The following is a 24,222-nucleotide window of genomic DNA, read 5'->3' on the forward strand; positions in this document are numbered from 1 at the left end:
ATCATATAATGCGATAAAATCGCCAATCCCTTCGGTACTCTAGGTGCAGTGCATTGACTACGTATAAATGCGAACTTAATATTCCACGAGAACTGCACGGAACTCCTCCGTCATCCATATAATCCCACCCCATGCACATGCAATATGTCATACTATCTCATACATAGCCATAAATCAATATTTCTCACATTTAGTTGGCATTCTCAGTACTTGCCCTCAATTATCACATGCTTTCAGAATATGGAATCAATAATCCAACTTTCAAACTACCGTAAAGACGATATTATTCCCAAAACACAATTTCATGTACTTTTATTTTTTATTTTTTGCATGTACAGCAGTCATTCAAACATATCATAGTAATTCACTTGTACGAATACATCATGCATAAGCCTTATTTTCATTCATAAACATGACATACCTAACACCAATCATACATTAAATTAAACAAACATTCATGAAAGTGTCAATCATTAATCAAACTAGCAACAATGCTACCATGCCAAATAATTAGGGCTCGTAACGTACGTGATTCGGTCACTTACAAATTTACTTTCTTAGCTATTAAGTCAAGACCAATCAGTAAGATAAACCATAAATTTAATCATAATATTTATTATTATCAAACAAGTTATTGAGTTTAGGCCCTACACCTTATTTACGCTCTTTTGCAGCACACTAGCGAATCTTGTGGTTTCTTTAATAAACTTTCAAAAGGACCTAAATTAATTAAAGTAAAAGAAATATATATATATAACTCAATAATTACACCTCTTATAAATCCCCTAAACACCCACTTATGGGTTCAATCTAATCGTCACAATTACAACTATTTTTTGAATCCAAAGTAGTTAGATTTCTTACACTGTTTTTATGCAAATCATACGTGCGAACAACTTTTGGCTTTACTGTTGATTTAAAGCGTCTGGGTCAGCACCTAAAATATTTAAATACTAGAAAATCAGTAGCTAATCTTGATTAAAATCCTTAATTTAATCAATCCATAACATTTTCCCAAAATCTATGTCGAAACAACTAACTAGTTTACGATTACCCACACTTACGCTTCTCGAATTATCATATCCGATTTTCCGATTGGTCAAGAATGATTTTTCCTAATTAAAAAATTTTTCAAGGCTGATTAGGAGGGGCTCAAGAACCCACAATAATTCTGGAGAAAGATGGTAAAGAATTAAAGAAAAAAAGCCCCATTTCTTTCCCATAGATGCGCATACCACCACCCGCGGTGGCCAATTTTGGGGCTGATCTAAAACCGATTTAGGAATTGATTAAAAATCTGGAAAATATCCATTAAATATTTAAAAATTCCCCAAATTATATATCTAAAAATTTAGGTTTTTATTTAACAATATTTAACAAGAAAACGAGAGAGAAAGAGATCTTACACAAGCTAGATGCTATGGGTGGCAATAACATTTCTTGGCAATGTCAGGAATCGATCTTGGAGACTTAAGATTTAATATTTGGGGTTGATTTAATTAAATAAAAATGGAAGCAATATGATGAAGGAGATGATGCAAAATCTTGTGGCAAAAAGAAAAGAAAAAAGATGATAAAACTAGGTGTTATGGACGACGGCAACAATAGAGGAAAAAAGAAAATTTGAAGACCAAGGAAGAGATGAAAGGGGAGGGATGGCTAGGGTGAGAGAAAAAGGAATAAATTATTATTATTTTTTATAAAATTAACATTTATACCTAGGTTACAAGGGTATGGACGGTACATACATTAAAAACAATGGATTTTTGTAAATTTTAATTATTTTGCAATAGAAAGGATTTGAACTTGGGACCTCAAATTAACTTTTATGCTTTCACATTTAAAAACTAAATACTTAGCTAAATTATTATTTTTTATGCAATTCTAAATTCTCATTAAGCTAAATTTTGGGATGTTACAAACTGTCAGTTAATTTTCCTTTTCCTCTGCATTTTCATCTTCAACCTCAACTTTTTTGGGTTCCAAAGTCCTTCCATTTTGTAAAGCAATTACCTTGCAATGTTCCTTACCCACACTCCTTGGATTTTCCATCTCACTTGGCAAAGCTCCTTATGGTCTATTACGAAGCTCCTTAGCTAACTAACCTACTTAGTTCTCCAAATTTTTCATTGTTGCTACTTGACTCTAGATTAAGGCGTAATTCTTAGCTATGTAAGTCTTCAAAAAATTCTCCAAATTGTTGGACGGTTTATCTTGAGGTGGTTTCTGAACTTGTTGATTGAACCAAGAGGTTGATTTGATCTATGTTACATGTAGTTGTTTTCAGTCTAGCTCATTGGTTACTCCAAGAAAAGTTTGGATGGTTTCGCCATGAAGGGTTATAGAAATTGGACTATCATTCTTGTCCACTTCTATTCTGGTTTTGATTCCCTACATAATAAAAAAAAACTTAGGATTTGATGGAAAATTCTCAAAAAAATATTAGTCCCCATAGTATACGCAGAAAATAATGTCAAATTGACTCGGTGGCTGAGTTGCAACATTGTTTAAACCGTTAGTGGAAAAATTTTATGCATTGAAGAACTAGTGGATACCTGAGCTACAGGTGAAGTGAGAGCATCCACTTCATGCACTCTTGCCATTCATCTTCTTAAAGTTGCTCAATTTGTCGACTACTGGTAATTGTTATTGGCTATTCTCTCGATGATTTCGTAAGCCTCATTATAAGACTTAGAAAAGAGAGCACCATTTACTGAAGTATCTACCACCATCCTAGTGTGTACTTTGAAACCATTATAAAATGTCTCCAACTGAATGCAATATGGAATCCCATGATGAGGGCACTTACATAGTAGCTATTTGAATATTTCTCATGCCTCATATAAGGATTTGTCATCCATTTGCTGAAAAGTAGTGATCTCATTCCGCAACTTAGCATTTTTGCTAGGTGGGAAATACTTTACCAGAAAGCGTTCAGCTAATTCTAGCCAAGTAGAAATTGAGCTTGGTGGCAAAGAATTAAGTCATGCTAGTGCTTTATCTCACAACGAGTAAAGAAACAACTTCAATTGCAATGCGTCTTTGGTTACACCGGCTATCTTGAAGGATTTCTTTCCTCCATGAACAATCGAAGGTGAAGGTGTGGATCTTTTGTGGGCATTCTGTTAAACTGGCCCATTGTTTGAAGCATTTAGAACACCACAGACTTCAATTCAAACTGTGGTGTCTCGATCTCTGGTCTCCTAATTGCCAGATTTAACTCATTAAAAAGTGGCACAACGTACTGCCTTATAGCTCGATCTCTATCATCAGCAATAAGGATTGACTTACGAGCATTAGCAGCTCCATTTCCTTAAACTTCGTTTTGATTTTCAAGGTCCATTTCTACGGCTTGTCTTTGGGCTAGTCATTCTCCTCTCCTTTGTATAAATGCCGCTTGATTTTAGGGCCTACAGCGAGTAAATCGATAATTTGATCTATGCTCATAAACCCCTAAAAAGAGAATTCAAAATTAATTAAATAAAAATAAAAATAACCAAATTTCAAGAAATAATTTCACAATCAATTATTAAATTAACAGTCCTGGGCAACGACGCCAAAAACTTCGTTCGCGACAGAATGTGCAAGTGTACACAGTCGTTATCAAGTAATAAGTAAGTTAAAGAGTTATTGTCTCCACAGGGACTGTATCTTTTAACCAATAATTGTAAAATTAGGAATTTACAAGTTGGTTAAGAAAACACAATATTTTAACGTGATGGATGTTAAAATTAAATAAATTAACTAAATGCAAACTAATCTAAATGCAAATGAGATTAAATAAAATGAAATGAAGTTATTTTAGCAATAAATTCACAAGTTTTAACAACAATAACAAGAATAAGCTAGAACAATCACAACACTTGAATCGATTCACTCTTCATCATGTTTAACAATGTTCTAGAAAATATTTCTTGGCAACTCGGTCATTAGTTAACTTGGAATCTCATATCAGTTCTTTCGAAGTCCTATACTTAGAAAAAATTTATATTTTTTTGCCCATATTTAACTAAGAAATCCTTAGAATTTATGTGAAGTAACAGGGGGGATTAGGTTTGAAACAATTTAATTACATAAACCTAAAGTTATTCAAGGTAATAGTGTTCTCTTATATTATTATGAACCTTTAATTTATTCTAAATAGGATATAAACTAAGATGCAACTTCCAATTATCACGTCCATTAGCACCATTTGATTAGGATTAAGCAACTAATTCTAATGCCTCCAAGCATATTTTAATGCATGAATAACATGAATGATTTTAATTTGAAGTATGAACAATTGAGGCACAAAACAACATAAACATGAATCAAACAAATTTAATTAAATCATTGCAATTATTCAAGCTAAAACAAATTTAATTCATCATCATTAATGGAAAAACATTCAATCATGTTTGAACAACTAAGAACAATTGAAAATAATAAGGAAGAAGAAACTCTTTGATGAGTTCGGCAATTCCCTTAAGACTGGTCGTGGTGGCTTCCTCTAATTCTCGTGGTGGTTTCCTCCAATTCTCGCGGTTTCTCCTTCGCAAATTGCTGCTCAAAGTGGTCGGCCAAGAGAGTTTTTCTCAAGGAAATGCTATCTAAAAGAAAGGGAAAATAGAGAACTTTAAAGAGGAGAGAAAAAAGAGATTTGAGGGATGGGAAGGATGAATGAGAATTTTTTTTGGATGACATGAAAGGTGACTGGAAGTACCTATTTATACTTGAGGGAGAACTTGGGAGTTTGCTAAAAATAGCATGCATACCCCTTTATACTCTCCCTTTGCATGGTCGGCCATGAATTGTGGGATGAGGGGTTGATGGTTACTTGATTTTGTGACCGATTCTTTCTTGATTTATGGTATGGGGTTGGACGGTAATCAAGGTATTAGTTGGGGTTGATTTTTGATTTTTTTACACATTTAGGGATCTTCAATTGAATTATTCCAAAGCTAATTTGGGATACCTTTCATGCCTTAGCCGAATTGGGCTCTTCACCCTCCTATTTGACAGTTTTGGCAACCCAACTAGTGGATATTAGTTTTTCTTGGTTTAATCAACTTTCAACTGGGTTTAATCAACTTTTTCTTGGTCAAATTTGTTTTCTTGTCATCCACATGAAGTGGATATTAGTTCATGTCCATGTGTATGTTTTTATTGGCTCCCACATTTGTTAATTCAGTGGTCCAACTACAGCAAATTGAGCAAACAAAAATTAACATGTAGCATAATAAAGTGAAATTATGTAAAATTAACACCTAATTATGTAAAATTACAAATTTTACTAGAATTATGCCCAATTTCTTAATATAAACTAAAATGACACAATTAGCTTTCTACATGATCGGAATTTGCATAAATTCTAAGTGAAAATATGTTAAATAAACCTCTATAATTTAGACTTACCAGTAGGTTGGAAGTTTCAAAACATTCATTCTTAACAACTCAGCTTGGGAATCATTTCGCTACCTCTTTTGAATGTATATATGTGTTTAAGTTGGAATGGCATGTACCTAGGTTGTTTTGGGTCATGTTGTTTAAATGATCATTTTGGTATATTTGATATTTGGCCTATAAAGTTTTATAATATGAAATTTAATATTTAATTAGTAGATAATTATGTTAGTTTATATAATTTTGATAATGAGAAATAAATGGTTAAATGATGATGTGTTTGTTGTTATGATTTGATGATGTTTGATTATGTTTAGATGTGTCAGATTGATGGTATTACTTTGATTTAAAGCTTAGGTTTACTTAAGATGTTATTTGGTTTAGTTTGAACCCTTAAAAATGTGCATTTAGAGTCACTTTACCATTATGTCTTGAAACAGTACAATCATGTCTCAAGATCATAAGAATAAAATTTACCTCGTATTCTGACCTACTTAGTGTCTCGAGACTTGGTAAGCTAATCTCAGTACAATCCTATATAAGTCTCAAGACAAGTGGCCTTCATCTCGAGACAAATAAACTTCGAAGCTAAACTAGCTTTGTCTTGCTCTAGGTCTCGAGAAAAGAACCCCTTGTCTCAAGACATTTAAATATCAAAGATAAAATAAGAAAACAATGGAGGTTGGTCTTGAAACATAAGGGACCTTGCCCTGAGACACGATATCTAATGCCCCAAGACATGTTGATAACGAAACAAAAAAACCTAATTAAAATGAGGCCTGCCTTGAGACAAGAAGTCTGTTGTCTCGAGACACAACATAGAAATTTGATAGTTGAGTTGGATTCAAGTCTTAACTCTAAATTTCACCTTCCATAACTCTGTAAAATGATGAATTTGAAACTATAAAATGATCAATTTGACACTTATACATTATGATTGTATATTTCTGAATATGTTTGATAAATAACTTGGTTTGAATGATAGCTATGATTTAAAATTTATGATTATGTAAGGAGTTGCTTCGCAATGTAATGTAACATCACGCATTTAGATCCGGCGACCGTGTTGGTTGTTACACCTAATGTGTGTAAACGTTGTATGAAAGGCAAACAACATCGTGAAAAGAATCAAAAGGTGGCTCATATTTAGACCAAAGCGCCACTTGTTTGGTCGTATGCAAACAAAAAGCCTAGAAAGGAATAGATATGTTCTTGTATGTGTTTATGACTACTCCGGGTATACATAGGTAAGGTATTTTAGAGATAATCAAATGCATTTGATGAATTTAAAAGATTTTGTAGAGTGTTGATGAATGAAAAGGGAAGAACTATTGGCATGGTAAGAAGGATTCGAAGTGATCATGGACACGAGTTTGAAAATGATAAGTTTGTTTAGTTTTATGATCAAGAGGGGATCCATCATGAACTTTCTACACCAAAGATACCCCAACAAAATGGAGTGGTGGAACTAAAGAACATGAAAGTGTAGGAAATGGCCAGAGTAATGCTCAATAGTAATGGCATTGCTCATTGTTTTTGGGGTGAGGCAGTTAACATGTTACTCCTATGATCAACTGAATGTTGATCACACCAAAAAAACTTGTGACTCTATATGAGTTGTAGAAGGGAAACAATCTTACAATGAAGTATTTGATGTCTTTGGGAGTACATGTTTCATTCTGATAGACAAAGAATACCAAGGTAAATTCGATTCTAAGTTTGACAATGGGATCTTCCTTGGTTATCCTAACAACAGTAAAACCTTTATAGTGTTCAAGAAATGAATCCAAAAGGTTATGGAGTCTTGCAATGCGATAGTTGATGATGTTGGAGTACAAGAGATCAATAGTGATGATGAGGATTATAAACCTTCTAAAAATTTGTCTGTGGTTGTGCCCACTCCTCTTAGCACTGGGAAACTTGAAGAAAAGTGAGAAATAGAGAGCTAAGAAGTTTAAGTTATTGATCAAACTTATGACCAGTCTATCGATGCTAAACCACTTCAACCTTTTTCAAGGTTCAAGAAGAATCATTCAATAACAAATACTATTAGTGATGTCCATGATGAAAAAAAAAGAAAAGAAGAGGTAGACCAAGACAGAATTCTAGAGGCATGGTTCGATTAGCTTGTTACACTTCTCAAATCGAGCCAAAACGAGTTGAAGAGGCCCTAAATGATGTTGATTGTATTCAGGTTGTGCAAGAAGAGTTGCAACAGTTCGAGAGGAATGAAGTATGGGAGCTTGTACCTAGACCATTTAGTTACAACATTGTAACAACCCAATTTTCAATGGTTCTGGAAACGGTGATTTTAGAGCCCCATTCTTTATGATTGACTCCCTAAATATTATTAATTAATATTTACAAGTTAATTATAATTTTATATTGAATTTTGGTCTAGTGAAATTTTTCAACTGGATAGTTAGTTAAAGTACAAGTGTATTGACCCTAAAATCAGTGGTGTCAAAAAATGAGATATCGGGACCTCGATTTTGTAAAAAATGCCTGTAAATTTTTTATTAAATATTTATGGAGTTATTGTATAGGTGAATTGAATTTTAGATTAGTAATTTTTCGATTTAGTGATTAATTCATGTATAATGACTAAATTGTAAAAATGTAAAAGTTAATCGCTATTAATTTTTACTAGTTAGAATGATTAATTAATAAATTTTTAGGTTTTCAATGAGAATTAAACATTTTTAAAGGTTAATGGGCGGTGGAATGATGATGTTTTAAAAGGATATTATTTTTAATTAAATTTTATATTTTTTTATGTTAAAATTTGTAATACCTAAAAAGACAACCATCACCTTCATTTTCCTATCATCTTCACCCAGTTCCCCATGGTTGAAGCTAAAGAAAATTAGGCCAAAATTAAGCTCTTGCATGTAAGTCCAAATTAAGCCCGTTTTTCATAAATTTTATGTTTTTTTAGATCGTTGTAGCTTAATCTAACTATCGCAGGTACTAAATCGTAAAATTATTAAAGTTTTGAAATATTTCCATTGATGATTTTTTATGTTTTTTTGTTAAATGGATTGGTTGTAAGCTTAGAATTGATTAAGGACTAATGTGTAAAGTGACTTTTGTTAGTTTTGACCTTTGGGACTAAAATGAAAATATTTTGGAATTGACATGAAATTTCTATAATTATTGAATTTAGATGGCTGTATAGGGATGAAATTGAAATCATATTGAAAAATAAATATTAAAATTTAAAGATATAGCTATTTTGATTTTAGGGACTAAATTGAATAAATGAAAACTTTAGGCAAATTGTGTAAAATTAAATTAAGTTGTTATATTCATATACTAAGATGATAAAAAGCTATTGAAATTGATAATTATAATGAATTATTATAGATTTGGATTTGAATCAATCGATAGATAATCGTGAAAAAAAAAGAGAAATTGCATATTAGTCCCTAACACTTTGTAGTTGTCGTTTTCAAGGTAAGTTCATATGGAGCTTACTATAAATTTCAATGACTTATGGCATCAAAAGGACTACATCGGAGAATGTGAGATTTGTGATAATACGGATAGATATGCAGTATTGAATGAATGTAAAATTTATTATACGAGTGTATGATATATACATGGTGATGTTATATTGCTAAAAGGTATATATATTGTTTTGACATCAAGTGGACTAAAATTGATGATATGTGATTATATTTTGAATTGTGGTTGGAATTGTACAAAATGTGAGCAATGCAATGAATTGTAGTAAATGATACTAATGTGTAAATCATGGCCGAATTAACAATAGGATAGGATACAATTGGCATCCCAATAGGGTTAGTAGCACACTTGTACAGGGTTTGCACTTTGGTGCCTCTGTTTGCACTTTGATGCCTCTATTCACACTTCGGCACCTCTATTCAGCACTATGATGCTTTCTGGTGTGTTTTGGTGGTTACCCGTGTATCCGAATTTCTTATTTTATTTCATCAGGCTAAATGGTTTTGGTTAAAAGGAATTGAATGATTGATATTGTATATTGTGATTGGAAATGGTTAAATGAAATTGGAATGATGTAAATGTTTCTTATTATGCTCAATGGTTTGTGGTATTGATTTGGATTGAATTGTATAAATTGGGTATGTTATTTGACGATTGAATAATTTATCTGAAGCATATAAATATTTGATGATACTGATTAATGGACATCGAATTGAGTAAATGGTATTGTATAAATTGAATTGTTTGAAACTTGCATCTAATGATCTCACCTTATTACTGTTAAATGTGGAAACGGGAAAGTCATATAGTATTTAATTCATTATATTAATTATAATTGAGGTGAGTTTACTGTTTTAGTTCCTATGAAGTTATTAAGCATTCATAATTCTTACTCTGTTTCTGTAGTTGGCATTTTGTTGAACGTGTCTATCGGATCACTCCAAAGCTCACAATATCCAGCTTTAGCTTTGGTAGACTTTTAAATTCATTCCAGACTCGGTTATGTGGCATGTGTTTAGGTTTTGATGTGAAAATTTTGAATGGTGATAAAATGGTCCATATAATATGCCTATTTTGGATGTGTATATGATATGTTGTAACATCCGATTATTTTTAATTAACCCGAAATTAAGGAAAGCTAGGACTAAATTGCAAGGAGTAGCGAATTGTTGGGCTTCACTGGGAATTTTAAAATTTTAATGACTAAATTGTGATTAGTTGAATCTCAATTCTAGTTTAGTTAGATGGGAACTGGTTAGTTCTATAGAGAGAGACAAAATTATTAAGGATGAATGGTTGTGACAATCGGTGAAGGTCGCGCCACAAGAGTATATATATAGGTGTGTATGGAGAAGAAATTTCCTAATCACTCTGAAGAAGAAGAGGATGTAGCTGAAGGAAGCTCTGCATGTCGTAGTAGTCTTATGTGTTGAAGCTTAGTAGTAGAGAAATTAAGGAGCTGGTAAGCTTTTTTACCTTTCTTTACTCGTGGACTGAAGAAAAGACTAGAGTAAGAACCCTTAAAAGCTTTTGTAAATGGTTATCATGCTTAGCTGCCAGAACAAAAGAGGCTCTGGCGTTTGGACAAGCTAAGTTGACAAGGATAAGAAAGTGAGATGAATTTCTATAACTTACCTTTGGATGATAGATGATGATATGTGACTTGCATGTATCATGTTGATGATGTACTGAGGTTTCCTAAGATACGGTGTGTATAAGCTTGAAGAAAGAGTAGGTTGTGTATGTGCACAATACTGTGTGAGCTCTTATCAGTTGTCTGTTGATTGTTTTATGGTAGATAGTTGGTGATAGATAATTTGGCGTGATGTTTGTTTAATGATAAATTGTATGATATGCTTGAGTAATGTATGCATAGTGTGAGGGAAAGTGTTAACGGGATAAATGAAGTTAGGACTTGGAAATGAGAATTTCTGTTAGATACCGCTATACAATGTTGCTGAGTGCAAACTGTGATGTGCGAAGCTCTGGGCCTTGCGGAAGGGACATTGTGGTGTTCGAGCATCAAGGTTAGGAATGACAAAATGGAGGAATAGGGGAAGGAATATGGAAAATGGAATTCCTGTTAAATACCGCCATACGAAGTTGCTGAGAGAAAACCATGATGTGCAAAGCTCCAGGACTTACGGAGGGGACGCTTCTATGTTTTAACATCAAGGTTGAAAAAGAAATGAAATGATATCAACTAGTCCTTCGGGGTGACACCATGACAACGATTATTTGGTTCCATAGAGCAACACCGTGACGGTGGTCAACAAGCTCTATGGGGTGACACTACGATGGCAGTAAGATCCTATGAGGCAACACCTCAAAAGAGGTCTAATGTACCATAGCTCGACTATGGCAACCAACAAAGTCCATCAAGACAACAAACACGGTGTAGTCTGCCAAGACAGTAAACATGAGGTAGTCCGTCGAGATAGCTAACACGGGGTAGTCCATCGAGACAGTAAACACGGGGTAGTCTGTCGAGACAGAAAACACAAGGAAGCTCGCCAGGGTGTAAAATATGGGAATCACAATTGGAAAGTCTGCATTTCAAGAGGGACGCCAAGAATTACAGTAGAGTTTGCAATGTGACTGGTGTAATAAGTCACAAGATTGAATGAGCTTGGCATGTGAGGAACACAAACCACAGGGATAATAAGAGAAATTGCCAAAGATGACGATGAATGGGGCCAAGGAAACGCCTCAACCCCAGTTAGGATGAAAAGAGGAAGAGACTCCTTAGATAAAGAGGTATACATAATGTACATCAAAACTAGTCTACCAAGGAAGCTGCGGATCCAACTTGGTTTAAGTAAACACAGATTAGGCTATAATAGGATGCAGTCATAAATTAGTAAGTCAACAAAAAATTCAAAAAGATTGAATAAATAGATAACAGTCTTCGTGTGAGTAAATCCCTACTCAAGGTTCATTGCCTAGTAAAATCCGTTAAAGAATAGTGGAATGCGGAGGTCCGTTAGGTCCATGAAATATGGTAGAAATATTTTTGATCTATAAAAGGTAGGAACTGCATGTCTAATGAAGCCCTTTTAAGGAATGGATCGACAATGCGAGTACTTGATATTTTGGTGTAAGCATTAGTACTCCAAGGTAGTGAGGACATTGTATTCTGGTAAAAATTGTAGTTAGGACAATTACTTGGGTAGCTGCCAAGCGTCTCTAGCCAAAAGTAATGAATCTTAGTATCAGGGAGATGGTCGAGATCAGACCAGGATCTAGTCTACAAATTAATGGCTCAGAACTCAAAGGGCAAGGGCCTTCACAACTAAGTTCGTGAATGCTCCTATGAAATTCAAGAATTTTAATTCTAAGCTAGAATTCTCAAGTTTTTTTTAAAATCTCCATATGCAGATCTCACTACGTTCCTTGGAACTTATAAACTTTTTGCTCGAATGCATGTTAGACAAAGACTCAGAATAATTAGGAGGGATTGATCCAGACTTTGCCAAAGTGAAGTGGCATGCAGTAGCTATTCATGTATATAGTGTTGGATCTAGTGCCTTAAGTGTAGTATTTTCGTCAATATACACTTGTATTTTTTTTTGAACAGATTGGTTAATAAAACAAATTTATTTATTACAATTAATACACTTGTATCTTGCATGCAAAGCAAAATAAAAGAAAATGTTGCTCATTGGTTGTATAAATGTGAGAAGTGTGGTAATGAGAAGGTGCATGTCTAGGATTGGATCTGGCAAGGAAAAGATTGGTTTTTAATTGGTCAAATACGACTCACCTCCCTTTCTTGGGAACCTTCCTAGTGCATGGTTCATATTCACTTCTTCGATTTTTCCCTTAAAAGAAAAACTATAGAGAATCAAAATTATTTGACCGGCTCTTGTGAATAATTGAATGTGAATATTATAAAATTGTCATAGCATGTCATGCATACATGAGGTAAGCATGCCATTTAGTTTAGGAAAGAATGTCACATGTACTTGTCATACATATATTGATCATACATGATTGAAACTAGAAATTATAAAAACCTTGCATGTTTTTTAATATATTGAGTGGGAGAAGGTTCCTAAACAGGACCTACGACCTCCATCAATAGTCTCTTGTGATGGCATGGCAAGTACACTACCTTACGATAGGATTGCTATGTGGGTTTCACTGAGGAGATTTCCTGAAAGTTAAAAGAATTCTCTTGTGATCAAATGATAATTGGAATGACCTTTGTGGTAGGCATTATCATGCGATAGCTCAAGAAATTATATCTTCAAAAGAGGACAACTAATCAAAGCATGTTACTCGGTGAGATTGTTCCATGATGACTCATTTGTGGTGCATAATGCGATAGATGTTGAGTTGATGGTTATACACTTAAGAACTTCTAGTTAAGTAACTCCCTATGGAGCTCTACTTAAGTTAGAATGATGTTCAAACATTACACGATTATTAATACATGTGAATGCCTAAGTGTATAACCATGTTCTTACTAGTTGATCATGATCACCCCACGGTGGCTTGATTCAATTCGAGTGGAAATTATCGTTGCAATGGCTTACAAATGTTTTCAAGGTTTAATGTAAGACGCATGCATCATTTTAATGCATATCATAATGTTGCAAAATGTTTTCAAACATTTTCTTAATACAAATATATTAATATATATAATTTTTATTTTCAGTTCGAAAATGGAACAAACTCATTAATTAAACATACTCACTAAAAACAAACTAAACGAAAACAATTATAAGGAACCTAATAATTATCCTGATTTGTGAGAAACTTCAAATAGTTCTTGATACTAAGTGTCCTCCTGCCACTCAAGCTGAGGCTATAAAATGCTAGGAAGAGTGATGAGATAGCTTGTTGTTATATGCTGGCAAACGTAACTAGCACTCTATATAAGCAATTAGAGAGCTGTAAGACTGCTAAAGAGATTCTAGATAAGCAAGAAGACATGTTTAGAGGCCTAACTGACTTGTCTTAATAGTCTTCTATAACTAGCTTAATGAATGCCCAGAAAAAACCCGACACTCCAGTCAAATACCATATAATCACTCTTATGGGCTACTTTGCTCAAGCCACAGACAATAAGGCCAATTTGGACCAAAACACCTAAATAGAGGTGGTGTTCAAAATCTTGTCCAAGGATTTTGCTGGTTTTCGAGCAGTATATAACCTTGGCAACAAAAACCTGACACTTACCCAACTCATGAAGGTACAATCCTATGAATTGATGTTGACTGACGGTTAGCTAGTCCAAAAAGCAGAAGCAAATATAGTCATTAATTCTTCCTCAAAAGAGAAAGGAAAGCATGCTAAGAAAGGCAAGGCTAAGGTCTCTAGGCCACCACAAGAAGAAAGGAAGAGAACCAGAAAGCCTAAAGACTTATCTAAGTCTAAATGCTTCTTTTGCAGTAAGAAAGGGCACTTCAAGGCAAACTGTAAAGAATGCAAGGAATACCTGGCCACTAAAGGCAAATCTATGGAATTCTTAATGATAGAAGCTTGTTTAGTGGAAGACTCAATTGACCACTGAGTCATTGATTCGGGAGCCACTAATCATGTTTGTGTTTCTCTGCAGGGGTTCGAGGAGACAAAATATTTTAGAGATAAAAAATTATCGTTGCAGACAGGTAACGGAACAAGTGTGACAGTTGAAGTAGTGGGAGATATACATCTTTATTTTGATAATTTTAGGAAGATTATTTTAAGAGACATTTTCTATGTACAAGTTTCAAAAGAAACTTAATTTCCGTTACATGTTTAGATAAAGATGGCTTGACCGTGACTTTTAATAATGGAATAGCAATATTTAGAAATCACAATCTTATTTGTAATGGATGGATGTCAAATAATCTCTATTTTATCAAACCAAAAATGCACTCACTCCTTGAGATTGAAATATCAAATAAAAGACTTTAAAAATTTTCACTCTAATGAGACGTACCTTTGGCATTTGAGACTTAGTCATATTAACTTAGAAAAAATCACTAGACTTGTGAAAGACGGCATCTTAAGTTCTTTTAAAGAAGTTAATCTTCCACAATGTGAATATTGCTTTGAAGATAAGATGACTAAGCAATCTTTTAATGCAAAAGAAAAAAGGGTCGAAAAACCCCTAGAACTTGTGCACACTGACATATGTGGTGTAATAGCCCAAACTCGGCCTATACGTTATGGCTAAATCAGGGGATGTGACATGGTAATGTTTTTCGAAAAAGTGAGTTGACATAAAAAATCTCTTTTCAATATAACCTCTTTACCAAATCTTATGTTAATTTCTAGGACGTGTTGTTCATTTTCAAAACAAAATTCATTATCACAAAGTTATTCTCTTTTTAAAACGTTATAAATTTCAAAACGCCACTTATTGCGGAAGCTTTTTAAAACCATTGCACATTTGTGTGATTTTGTTATAACGTTTGATTGATTTAAAAAAAACTCGATTATCCCTACTACTAGCAATTGTAAGTCAAAACAAAGTAAAACCCCAATTTAAAAGTTAAAATCCAAAGAGGCCATTATTACAGTAAAAATACCCCAAAATAAAAGCAAAACTATAATTAGGTACTAAGTCGAATAAAATAGGTCGTGTGGCCACCGCTGATTCCTCCGTCGCACCGATCCGTCTATGTTTGGGGGTTACCTGTATAGTCAAATCAGAAGGGTGAGTTTAAGAAAACTCAGTGTGTACTCCCATATAAAGCAAATAGGCATAAGGCAATCACAATCTGGGCCTAAGCTCATTTCAGTAACAGTTTCAGTTTCAATTAGGGCATTAGCCCATTACAATACAGAAGCAGTCATGCATTTGGGCCTTGGCCTATTACAATATCAATATTCAGTACAGTAGCAGATATACAGCATCAAATCCTACCCAGCCAGCCTCTACACTCCAACTCCGTCCAACTCTACACTCCACGTGGGGATATAATCAACCCACCCATCCCTACACTCCAAAAAGTACCGAATGTGGCACTAAACAGTTGTTTGCAGTGGAGCTGCCAGTAATCTAGGCTCGAGGCCTGTCGGTACACTTTTTCTGAACATTATAAACCCCCATCCCAATGCAATGCAATATATAATAATGACATGCTATATCATGGCAACAGTGCATGCAATCTCAATTTGGTAAATATCATCATGCTTGGTAACATGTATACATATATATATCAGTCATACAGTCATTTTCAGTCAATTAGGGGTCCAGGTAAGCTTACCGGCCCTTCAGTAGGTCCACAGTCGACTCGATCGACCCATGCAACCCTAGCCATCAAATAGTGAAAATGGGCCCACAAGCCCATGTTGCATGCCCATATGGGCCCACACGCCTGTGCGGCCCACACGGCCCAAAATGGCCCTGGTCGTGTGGATCACATGGCCTAGCCCAATATTCCAACACGTCTGTGTGATTCAGTCATGTGGGGCCCACACGTCTGTGTGATTCAGTCATGTGGGGCCCACACGTTCATCTAACCCACAAGGCCCAATTCGGCCCAGCCCATGAATTGCTCACGGCCAGCCTCGTCGATCACACGCCCATGTTCGATCACACGGCCTACCACACGGCAACCACACGCCCGTGTGGTGTCAATAGTCCCATTTTTTGGCTTTTCGCCGATTACCGATTTTCAATGTTGTGTTTACACACCTAATTTCTATTTGCTGAGAAAACTGCCCCAAGTCTTTGAAACCTACACTTGACCGATCAATCACCAATTATTTACTTAAACATTTACTCAATCGAATGCACAGAAGTTGACCAAGCGTTAAACTCACAACAACACTACCTTCGCTAGAGTAAGAAGGGAGGTTTCGCCCACTCAAGATGTCAGTCAGAGACCTCTAGCCCTTTGGTCAACTCCTAAACAACCAACAGAAAATCCCCTTAAACCACTTAACCAAACAAAAGTTAATCAAGAAGTAGAAACATAACTTACCGTACCACGAAAACGTACGCTTACTCACGGAACAAATGAACACAATGAAGCAAATAGGAAAAGAAAATAAAGTGAGGGGAAAGAACTTTCGATAACAATTTTGGCAGCAATTTGACAGCAAAGAGAATAAACTCAAATCATCAAAAGATTAGGAGCAACCGAGATTTGGAAAAGAAACAATTACCATTTGGCTTAGGGAGAAACAGAAAAAAGAGGATTACAGAAATCTCAAAATTTCGGCTGTAGGTGGAGGTTGTGAAGAACCGAATGGTAGCAAAAGTAAAAGAAACAATAAGAAAAAAATAAAAGATGAATGTAGAGAGAAAAACCAAAAGCAAACAAAAAATTAGGGAGAAAGAGAGGGTAACCGAAATTACTACTACTAGTTTCGATTCTATCCAAATTCTTCCATCCAAATCTCCCCAAAACTCTCCCCTCAATCCCCCCAAATCCCTCAACAACCGAAATTCCCTCAACAATCTCCTAAAAATCAGCCACAACATCCCTAGACTCCTCAAATCTTAGAATTTTACCGTATTTCAAACTTCTTCACGGCACATGTACAAAAAAAATCTCCCTTGCACGTACAGGGATTCAAACTCATGACCTCTAGCACTACAACACACCATTTAATCACCAGACCAGCAGGCCTATTCTGACACTTTTTTTCAATATTTATTTTTAAGCCTACTGACTAAAGATAGGAGTTTATTCAATTAAAACAAAAATTTTGCCTAAGCCAAGGCTTAAACCCAAGACTTGTCAGACACTCCCAGAACACTTAACCACTGAAGCAGATAGATATTTGTGTCAAAGACATACGAAAACAAATATATAATGGTTTTTTAGGGCGTTACAACTCTACCCCCTAAAAAAAAATTTCGGCCTCAAAATTTTACCTTATCAAAATAGATGAGGATACTACTGACGCATCGCATCCTCAGACTCTCACGTGGCCTCCTGAGTGCTATGATTACGCTATAGAACCTTAACCAGTAGGATGGATTTTCTTCTTAAAACATTTACATCTCGCTCCAATATCTAAACAGGCTCCTCCTCAAAGGTTAGATCTGGCCTAACCTTAATCTCCTCAATAGGAACAATATGAATGAGATCATAGCGGTAGCACCTCAACATAGAATCGTGGAACATATCGTGAATCTGATTTAATTTCGAAGGTAACTCCAACTGGTAAGCAACTGGTCCCACACATCTTAGTATGCGATAAGGCCCAATAAACCTAGGGCTCAACTTACCCTTACGACCAAACCTCAATACCTCTTTCCATGGTGAGACCTTGAGAAAAACAAAATCCCCCACTGAATACTCAATCTCTCGACGCTTCAAATCTATGTAGGACTTCTGCCTATCAGATGTCGCTTTCAATCGGTCCTGAACCAATCTAACTTTATCCTCGGTATTAGAAACTAGTTTAGGGCCTAGAACACGCCGCTCACCTAACTCAGTCCAACATGAAGGTGTGCGACACTTACGACCATATAAAGCCTCGTAAAGTGCAATCTAAATGCTAGACTGATAGTTGTTATAAGCAAACTCTGCTAACGGCAAGTAATCCTCCCAACTACCTCGAAAATCAATCACACAACTTCTTAACATATCCTCTAGTACTTGAATCACCCTCTCTTGACTAACCATCAATCTGAGGATGGAACGCACTACTGAAGTCTAATCTTATACCCAGAGCTTCATGTAGCTTCTTCCAGAATCGTGACGTGAAGCGAGGATCCCTATCAGATATTATCAAAACTGGTACCCCATGCAGTCTCACTATCTTATACACATACAGTTTAGCCAGCTTCTACAGAGAGTAGTCAGTACAAACCGGTATGAAGTGGGCGGACTTAGTCAATCGGTTCACGATAACCTATACAGAATCCTTCTTAGTAGGTGTGAGGGCTAACCCACTAACGAAGTCCATAGTCACTCTCTCCCACTTCCAAAGTAGAATCTTGACTGGCTGCAACAAACCCAAATGTAATTGATGCTCAACCTTAACCTACTGACATGTCAGACACTTAGCCATAAATTCGGTAACCTCTCACTTAAGACCTGGCCACCAGTATAACTCACGAAGGTCGTAGTACATCCTATTTCCGCCAGGATGCATAGCATAAGGGCTACTATGCACCTCTCACAGTATAGACTATCTCAATTCAGTATCTTTCAGTACACAGATTCTCCCACGAAAATAGAGCACCCCTACGCTATTCAGTCAAAAATCTTTGTTATTCCCACTCTCAACCTGTCGAAAATGAAGTCCCAACGACTCATCCTCTATCTGTTTACCCTTAATCTGCTCTACCTACATCGATTTAACTTGAAGTTCGGCCAACAGACTACCACCATCAAATAAACTAAGGCGAGCAAACATCGCTCTCAGGTCAGTCATAGCTCTACGGCTCAGTGTGCCAACTACCACATTAGCCTTACCAACATGGTATTCAATAGTATAGTCGTAGTCCTTAAGTAGCTCAATCCATCTACACTGCCTAAGATTCAGCTCCTTCTGAGAGAGGAGGTATTTAAGGCTTTTGTGATCAGTGTACATGATACACTTCTCACCGTACAAGTAATGCCTCCAGATTTTCAATACGAATACCACTGCGGCCAACTCTAAGTCATGCGTCGGATAATTCACCTCATGAGCTTTAAGCTGACAAGACGTATACGCTACCACCTTATCCTATTGTATCAATACACATCTCAAATCGACATGTGATGCATCGCTGAACACAGTAAACTCCTTTCCAGACTCTGACTGTATTAGAACAGGGGCCTCAGTCAGTGTAGTCTTGAGCTTCTCAAAGCTCTCTTGCTGCGAATTAGTCCAATTAAATGGCACACCCTTATGTAGCAGCTTAGTCAAGGGTGCAGCAATCAAAGAAAACCCCTCCACAAAATATCGATAATACCCTGCCAATCCTAGAAAACTACGAATCTCAGATACAGTCTTAGGCTGCTTCCAATCAAAGACGGCCTCAATCTTTCAAGGATCGACTCTAATCCCCCCAGCAGAAACTATATGTCCCAAAAACGTTCTTCATGTAACCAGAACTCACATTTACTAAACTTGGCGTACAATTGTTTCTCTCGTAGAATTTGTAGAACCACTCTAAGGTGTTCATCGTGTTCATCCTCAATTTTTGAATATACCAGTATATCATCAATAAATAACACTACGAACTGATCCAGATAGGGCTGGAACACTCGGTTCATCAGATCCATAAAAGCTACCGGTGTATTCGTCAGTCCAAATGGCATCACTAGGAACTCATAGTGACCATAGCGAGTCCTAAATACCATCTTATACACGTTAGCCTCTTTAACTCTTAACTGGTGATACCATGACCGTAGATTAATTTTAGAGAAAATCGAGGCCCTCCGGAGTTGGTCAAACAGATCATCTATCCTCAATAGAGGGTACTTATTCTTGATGGTCAGCTTGTTCAGTTGACGGTAGTCAAAACACATACGCATGGTTCTATCCTTCTTTTTCACAAACAGTACTGGTGCCCTCCACGGAGACACACTAGGATGGATGAACCCACGATCCAGTAACTCTTGAATCTGGGCCATAACCTCCACAAGCTCCTTCGGTGCCATTTTATAAAGGGTGATGGACACCGAAGTTGTACCAGGAAGGAGCTTAATCCCAAACTCTACTTCATGATTCAAAGGTAACCCAGGTAGCTCTTCAGGAAAAACATTTGGAAACTCCTTAACCGTCCTGATATCCTTAACCAAAAAATCCCCAGAATCTGAAACACTGATGTAAGCCAGATACGCCTCACATCCCTTACGAACCAACTTTTCGGCCCTTAGTGCAGAAATCACATTCAATAAGTAGTTCTGACGCTCCCCAATTAGGACTACCTCGCTATCTTCCATAGTTCTCAGTACAACCCTTTTCGTGGCACAATCTAAGCTCACTCGGTGCTTAACCAACCAGTCCATTCCCAGTATCAGATCAAATTCCCCAAAAGGTAATTCCATCAGATCAGCCAAAAAGATAGCTCCTTGAACCTCTAGAGGAACATCTCTAAATAGTTTGTTAACCCTTATTGACTGCCCCAACAAACTCAGTACAATGACCTCACTCGTAGTGCTCTCAACCAATATACCCAAGTTTTCAGATACGGTACAAGCTATATAGGAGTGAGTGGATCTTATATCTATCAGTGTAGTATATGGTACATTATAGATAAAGAACGTACCTGTAATGACGTCTGGAGCACCTCTATCCTCTCGGCGATGTGCAGTATAAACTAGAGCTGGCTGCATCGCCTCAGTATGACTGGCACCTCTGTTCGGTGCCCTCTGACCACGGCCCAAACCATTACCACCTCTAGCTTGACCCCGATCCCTCGGTGGCTGATAAACTACCCTTGACGGCTGCGTAATATTACTACCCAAAGCTTGCATCTGATCAGACCTCCATGGGTACTCTTTAATATGGTGTTCTAGAGAATTGCACCTTAAACATGCCCTAGTTCTTTTACAACACTCGCTCTGATGGCCCCTACCACAGTTAGTACACAGTAGCTGTCCAGTAGCAGCAATGGGAGCCCCAACTCTGATCAGCCTATCAACTCTAGCCTTTCTTCTTAGGCCTCTGAATGGAACTCGAGGGATCTAAATCCCTCTTCTTCCTACCTCTCTCTGTTACGATTCTGGTGCTCAGTGCGCTTCACTTCCTCGGTGATCTTCACCTTAACCACTAGTCAGCAAAATCTCGCTCCCTCTGTGGAGCTATTAGAACCCTCAAATTATCCTTGAGGCCATCCTCGAAGCGAACACATCGCTCATACTTAGTCGCCACCATACCACGTGTATAGTGGTTTAGTCGCAGAAATTCAGCCTCATACTCGGCCACTGATCTATCACCCTAGGTAAAATTTAGGAACTCTCTTCTATGAGCATCCACGTAAATGACACCCACATATTTCCCCTGGAAAGCGGTCTTAAAGAACTCCCAGGTCAGTCGGTCGGGCTGAGTGCCCTCATTAACAGTGAGCCACCACTGATATGCCTCATCTCGTAGTAGAGATACAACACCCTTTAACTTCTGCTCAGGAGTACAGTCCAAGTCATCCATAATCCTCTCTGTATAATCAATCCAATACTCAGCCATATTAGGGGCAACTCTAGCAATACTCTTAAGATTCTCGGCTCTATTAGACCGGAGTCATTCTGTAACCGACCCGCAGCTTCCAGCTCCAATATTGGGCCGAGCGACCCTCTCTAAAATCCTTAACATGGCTTGAGACAGTGCATCGTCCCCAACCGTTTGGTCTTGTGACCCAGTCTCAATAACAGGCGACATCGGCGTCTCACTAGTGTCTAGATTTGGCATACTGCCCAGTGAAGAGGACTCAGCTCGAGCCCTTCTACGGCCTCTACCTCGGCCTCTAGTACCCCGTCCGCGAGTACCTCGTGCGCTCATCGTCTAGTCACGCTTATCTGTATTAAAAGTTTTATGGATCAGTTTAGAGTTCAATAGATACTAGCAGATATTTTATGAAAATAATTTCAGTAGTTTAGAGTTTGTTTTCGTACAACACAGTGTCTACCAGTGTTTATCGATTTTAGTACAGTATCAATATACACTATCCTGAGTGTTTTTAGTACAGTATATCTATAGTAGTCTCAGTAGATACTATCGATAGCACTTTCTATTTTTTCTGTTTTTTAAAAAAATATCAGTTCAGATGACTTATAGGATAGGCGTCGGAGACTCGATGTGCCACACATTCAGTAAGAATGTTTCAAATTATTCAGAAATCAGTGATTTAAAACCAAGTTTTCAACCCAAATCCACAGCTTAGTTTTGTAACCTGGCTCTGATACCACTAAATGTAACACCCCAAACCCGGCCTAGACGTTATGGCCGAATCAGGCGATGTGACATGGTAATATTTTCTGAAAAAGTGAGTTGACATCAAAAATCTCTTTTCTATATAACCTCTTTACAAAATCTTGTGTTAATTTCTAAGAGGTATTGTTCATTTTCAAAATAGAATTCATTATCACAAAGTTAATCTCTTTTTAAAATGTTATAAATTTCAAAATGCCACTTATTGCGGAAGCTTTTTAAAATTGTTGCGTATTTGAGTGATTTTGTTATAAAGTTTGATTGATTTAAAAAAAACTCGATTATCTATACTACTAGCAGTTGTAAGTCAAAACAAAGTAAAACCCCAATTTAAAAGTTAAAATCCAAAGAGGCCATTATTATGGTAAAAATACCCCAAAATAAAATTAAAACTATAATTAGGTACTAAGTCGAATAAAATAGGTCGTGTGGCCACCGCTGAGTCATCCGTCACACCGATCCGCCTATGTTTGGGGATTACCTGTACAGTCAAATTAAAAGGGTGAGTTTAAGAAAACTCAGTGTGTAATCCCATATAAAGCAAACAGACAGAAAGCAATCACAATCTGGGCCTAAGCCCATTTCAGTAACAATTTCAATTTCAATTAGGGCATTAACCCATTACAATACAGAAGCAGTCATGCATTTGGGCATTGGCCCATTACAGTATCAATATTCAATACAGTAGCAGATATACAACATCAAATCCTACCCAGCCAACCTCTACACTCCAACTCCGTCTAACCTTACACTCCATGTGGGGATATAATCTACTCATCTTTCCCTACACTACCGAATACGGCACTAAACAGTAGTTTACGGTGGAGCTGCCAGTAATCTAGGCTCGAAGCCTGTTAGTACACTTCCTCCGAACATTATAAAACCTTATCCCATCCCATCCCAATGCAATGCAATATATAATAATGACATGCTATATCATGGCAACAATGCATGCAATATCAATTTGGTAAATATCATCATGCTCGGTAACATATATAACAGTCACACAGTCATTTTCAGTCAATTAAGGGTCCAGGTAAGCTTACTGACCCTTCAGTAGGTCCACAATCGACTCGAGCGACCCGTGTAACCCTAGCCATCAAACAGTGAAAATGGGCCCACACGCCTGTGTGGCACACACGGCCCAAAATGGCTTTGGCCGTGTGGATCACACGGCTTGGCCCAATATTCCTGCACATTCGTGTGATTCATCAATATGGGGCCCACACGCTCATGTAGCCCACGCGGCCCAATTCGACCCAGCCCATGAATCGCTCACGACTAGCCTCATCGATCATATTTCTATGTTCGATCACACAGCCTACCACACGGCGACCACATGCCCTTGTGGCGTCAATAGTCCCATTTTTTGGCTTTTCACCGATTACCGATTTTCAGTGCTGTATTTACACACCTAATTTCTATTTGCTGAGAAAACTGCCCCAAGCCTTTGAAATATACACTTGATCGATCAATCACCAATTATTCACTTAAACATTTACTCAATCGAATACACAGAAGTTGACCAAGCGTTAAACTCACAACAATAATACCTTC

General features: G+C 36.8%; 1 protein-coding gene and 1 non-coding gene across 2 annotated transcripts; one reads left to right on the forward strand and one right to left on the reverse strand.

Annotated features, from left to right (window-relative positions):
- Positions 1-2,787: 2,787 nt before the first annotated feature.
- LOC128032960 (small nucleolar RNA R71) lies at positions 2,788-2,894 on the forward strand. Its single transcript, XR_008189299.1, has one exon. It is a non-coding gene; the product is annotated as a small nucleolar RNA R71 (small nucleolar RNA).
- Positions 2,895-17,813: 14,919 nt separating this feature from the next.
- Positions 17,814-19,341, reverse strand: LOC128032580 (uncharacterized). The gene is made up of 4 exons (XM_052621204.1): positions 19,111-19,341; positions 18,664-18,750; positions 18,426-18,591; positions 17,814-18,229 (listed from the first exon to the last, which is right to left on the reverse strand). The coding sequence occupies exons 1-4, from the start codon at positions 19,339-19,341 to the stop codon at positions 17,814-17,816; spliced, it is 900 nt and encodes a 299-aa protein (XP_052477164.1).
- Positions 19,342-24,222: the final 4,881 nt, after the last annotated feature.

This window comes from Gossypium raimondii, chromosome 9, assembly GCF_025698545.1.
Source record: "Gossypium raimondii isolate GPD5lz chromosome 9, ASM2569854v1, whole genome shotgun sequence".
Lineage (NCBI taxonomy): Eukaryota > Viridiplantae > Streptophyta > Magnoliopsida > Malvales > Malvaceae > Gossypium > Gossypium raimondii.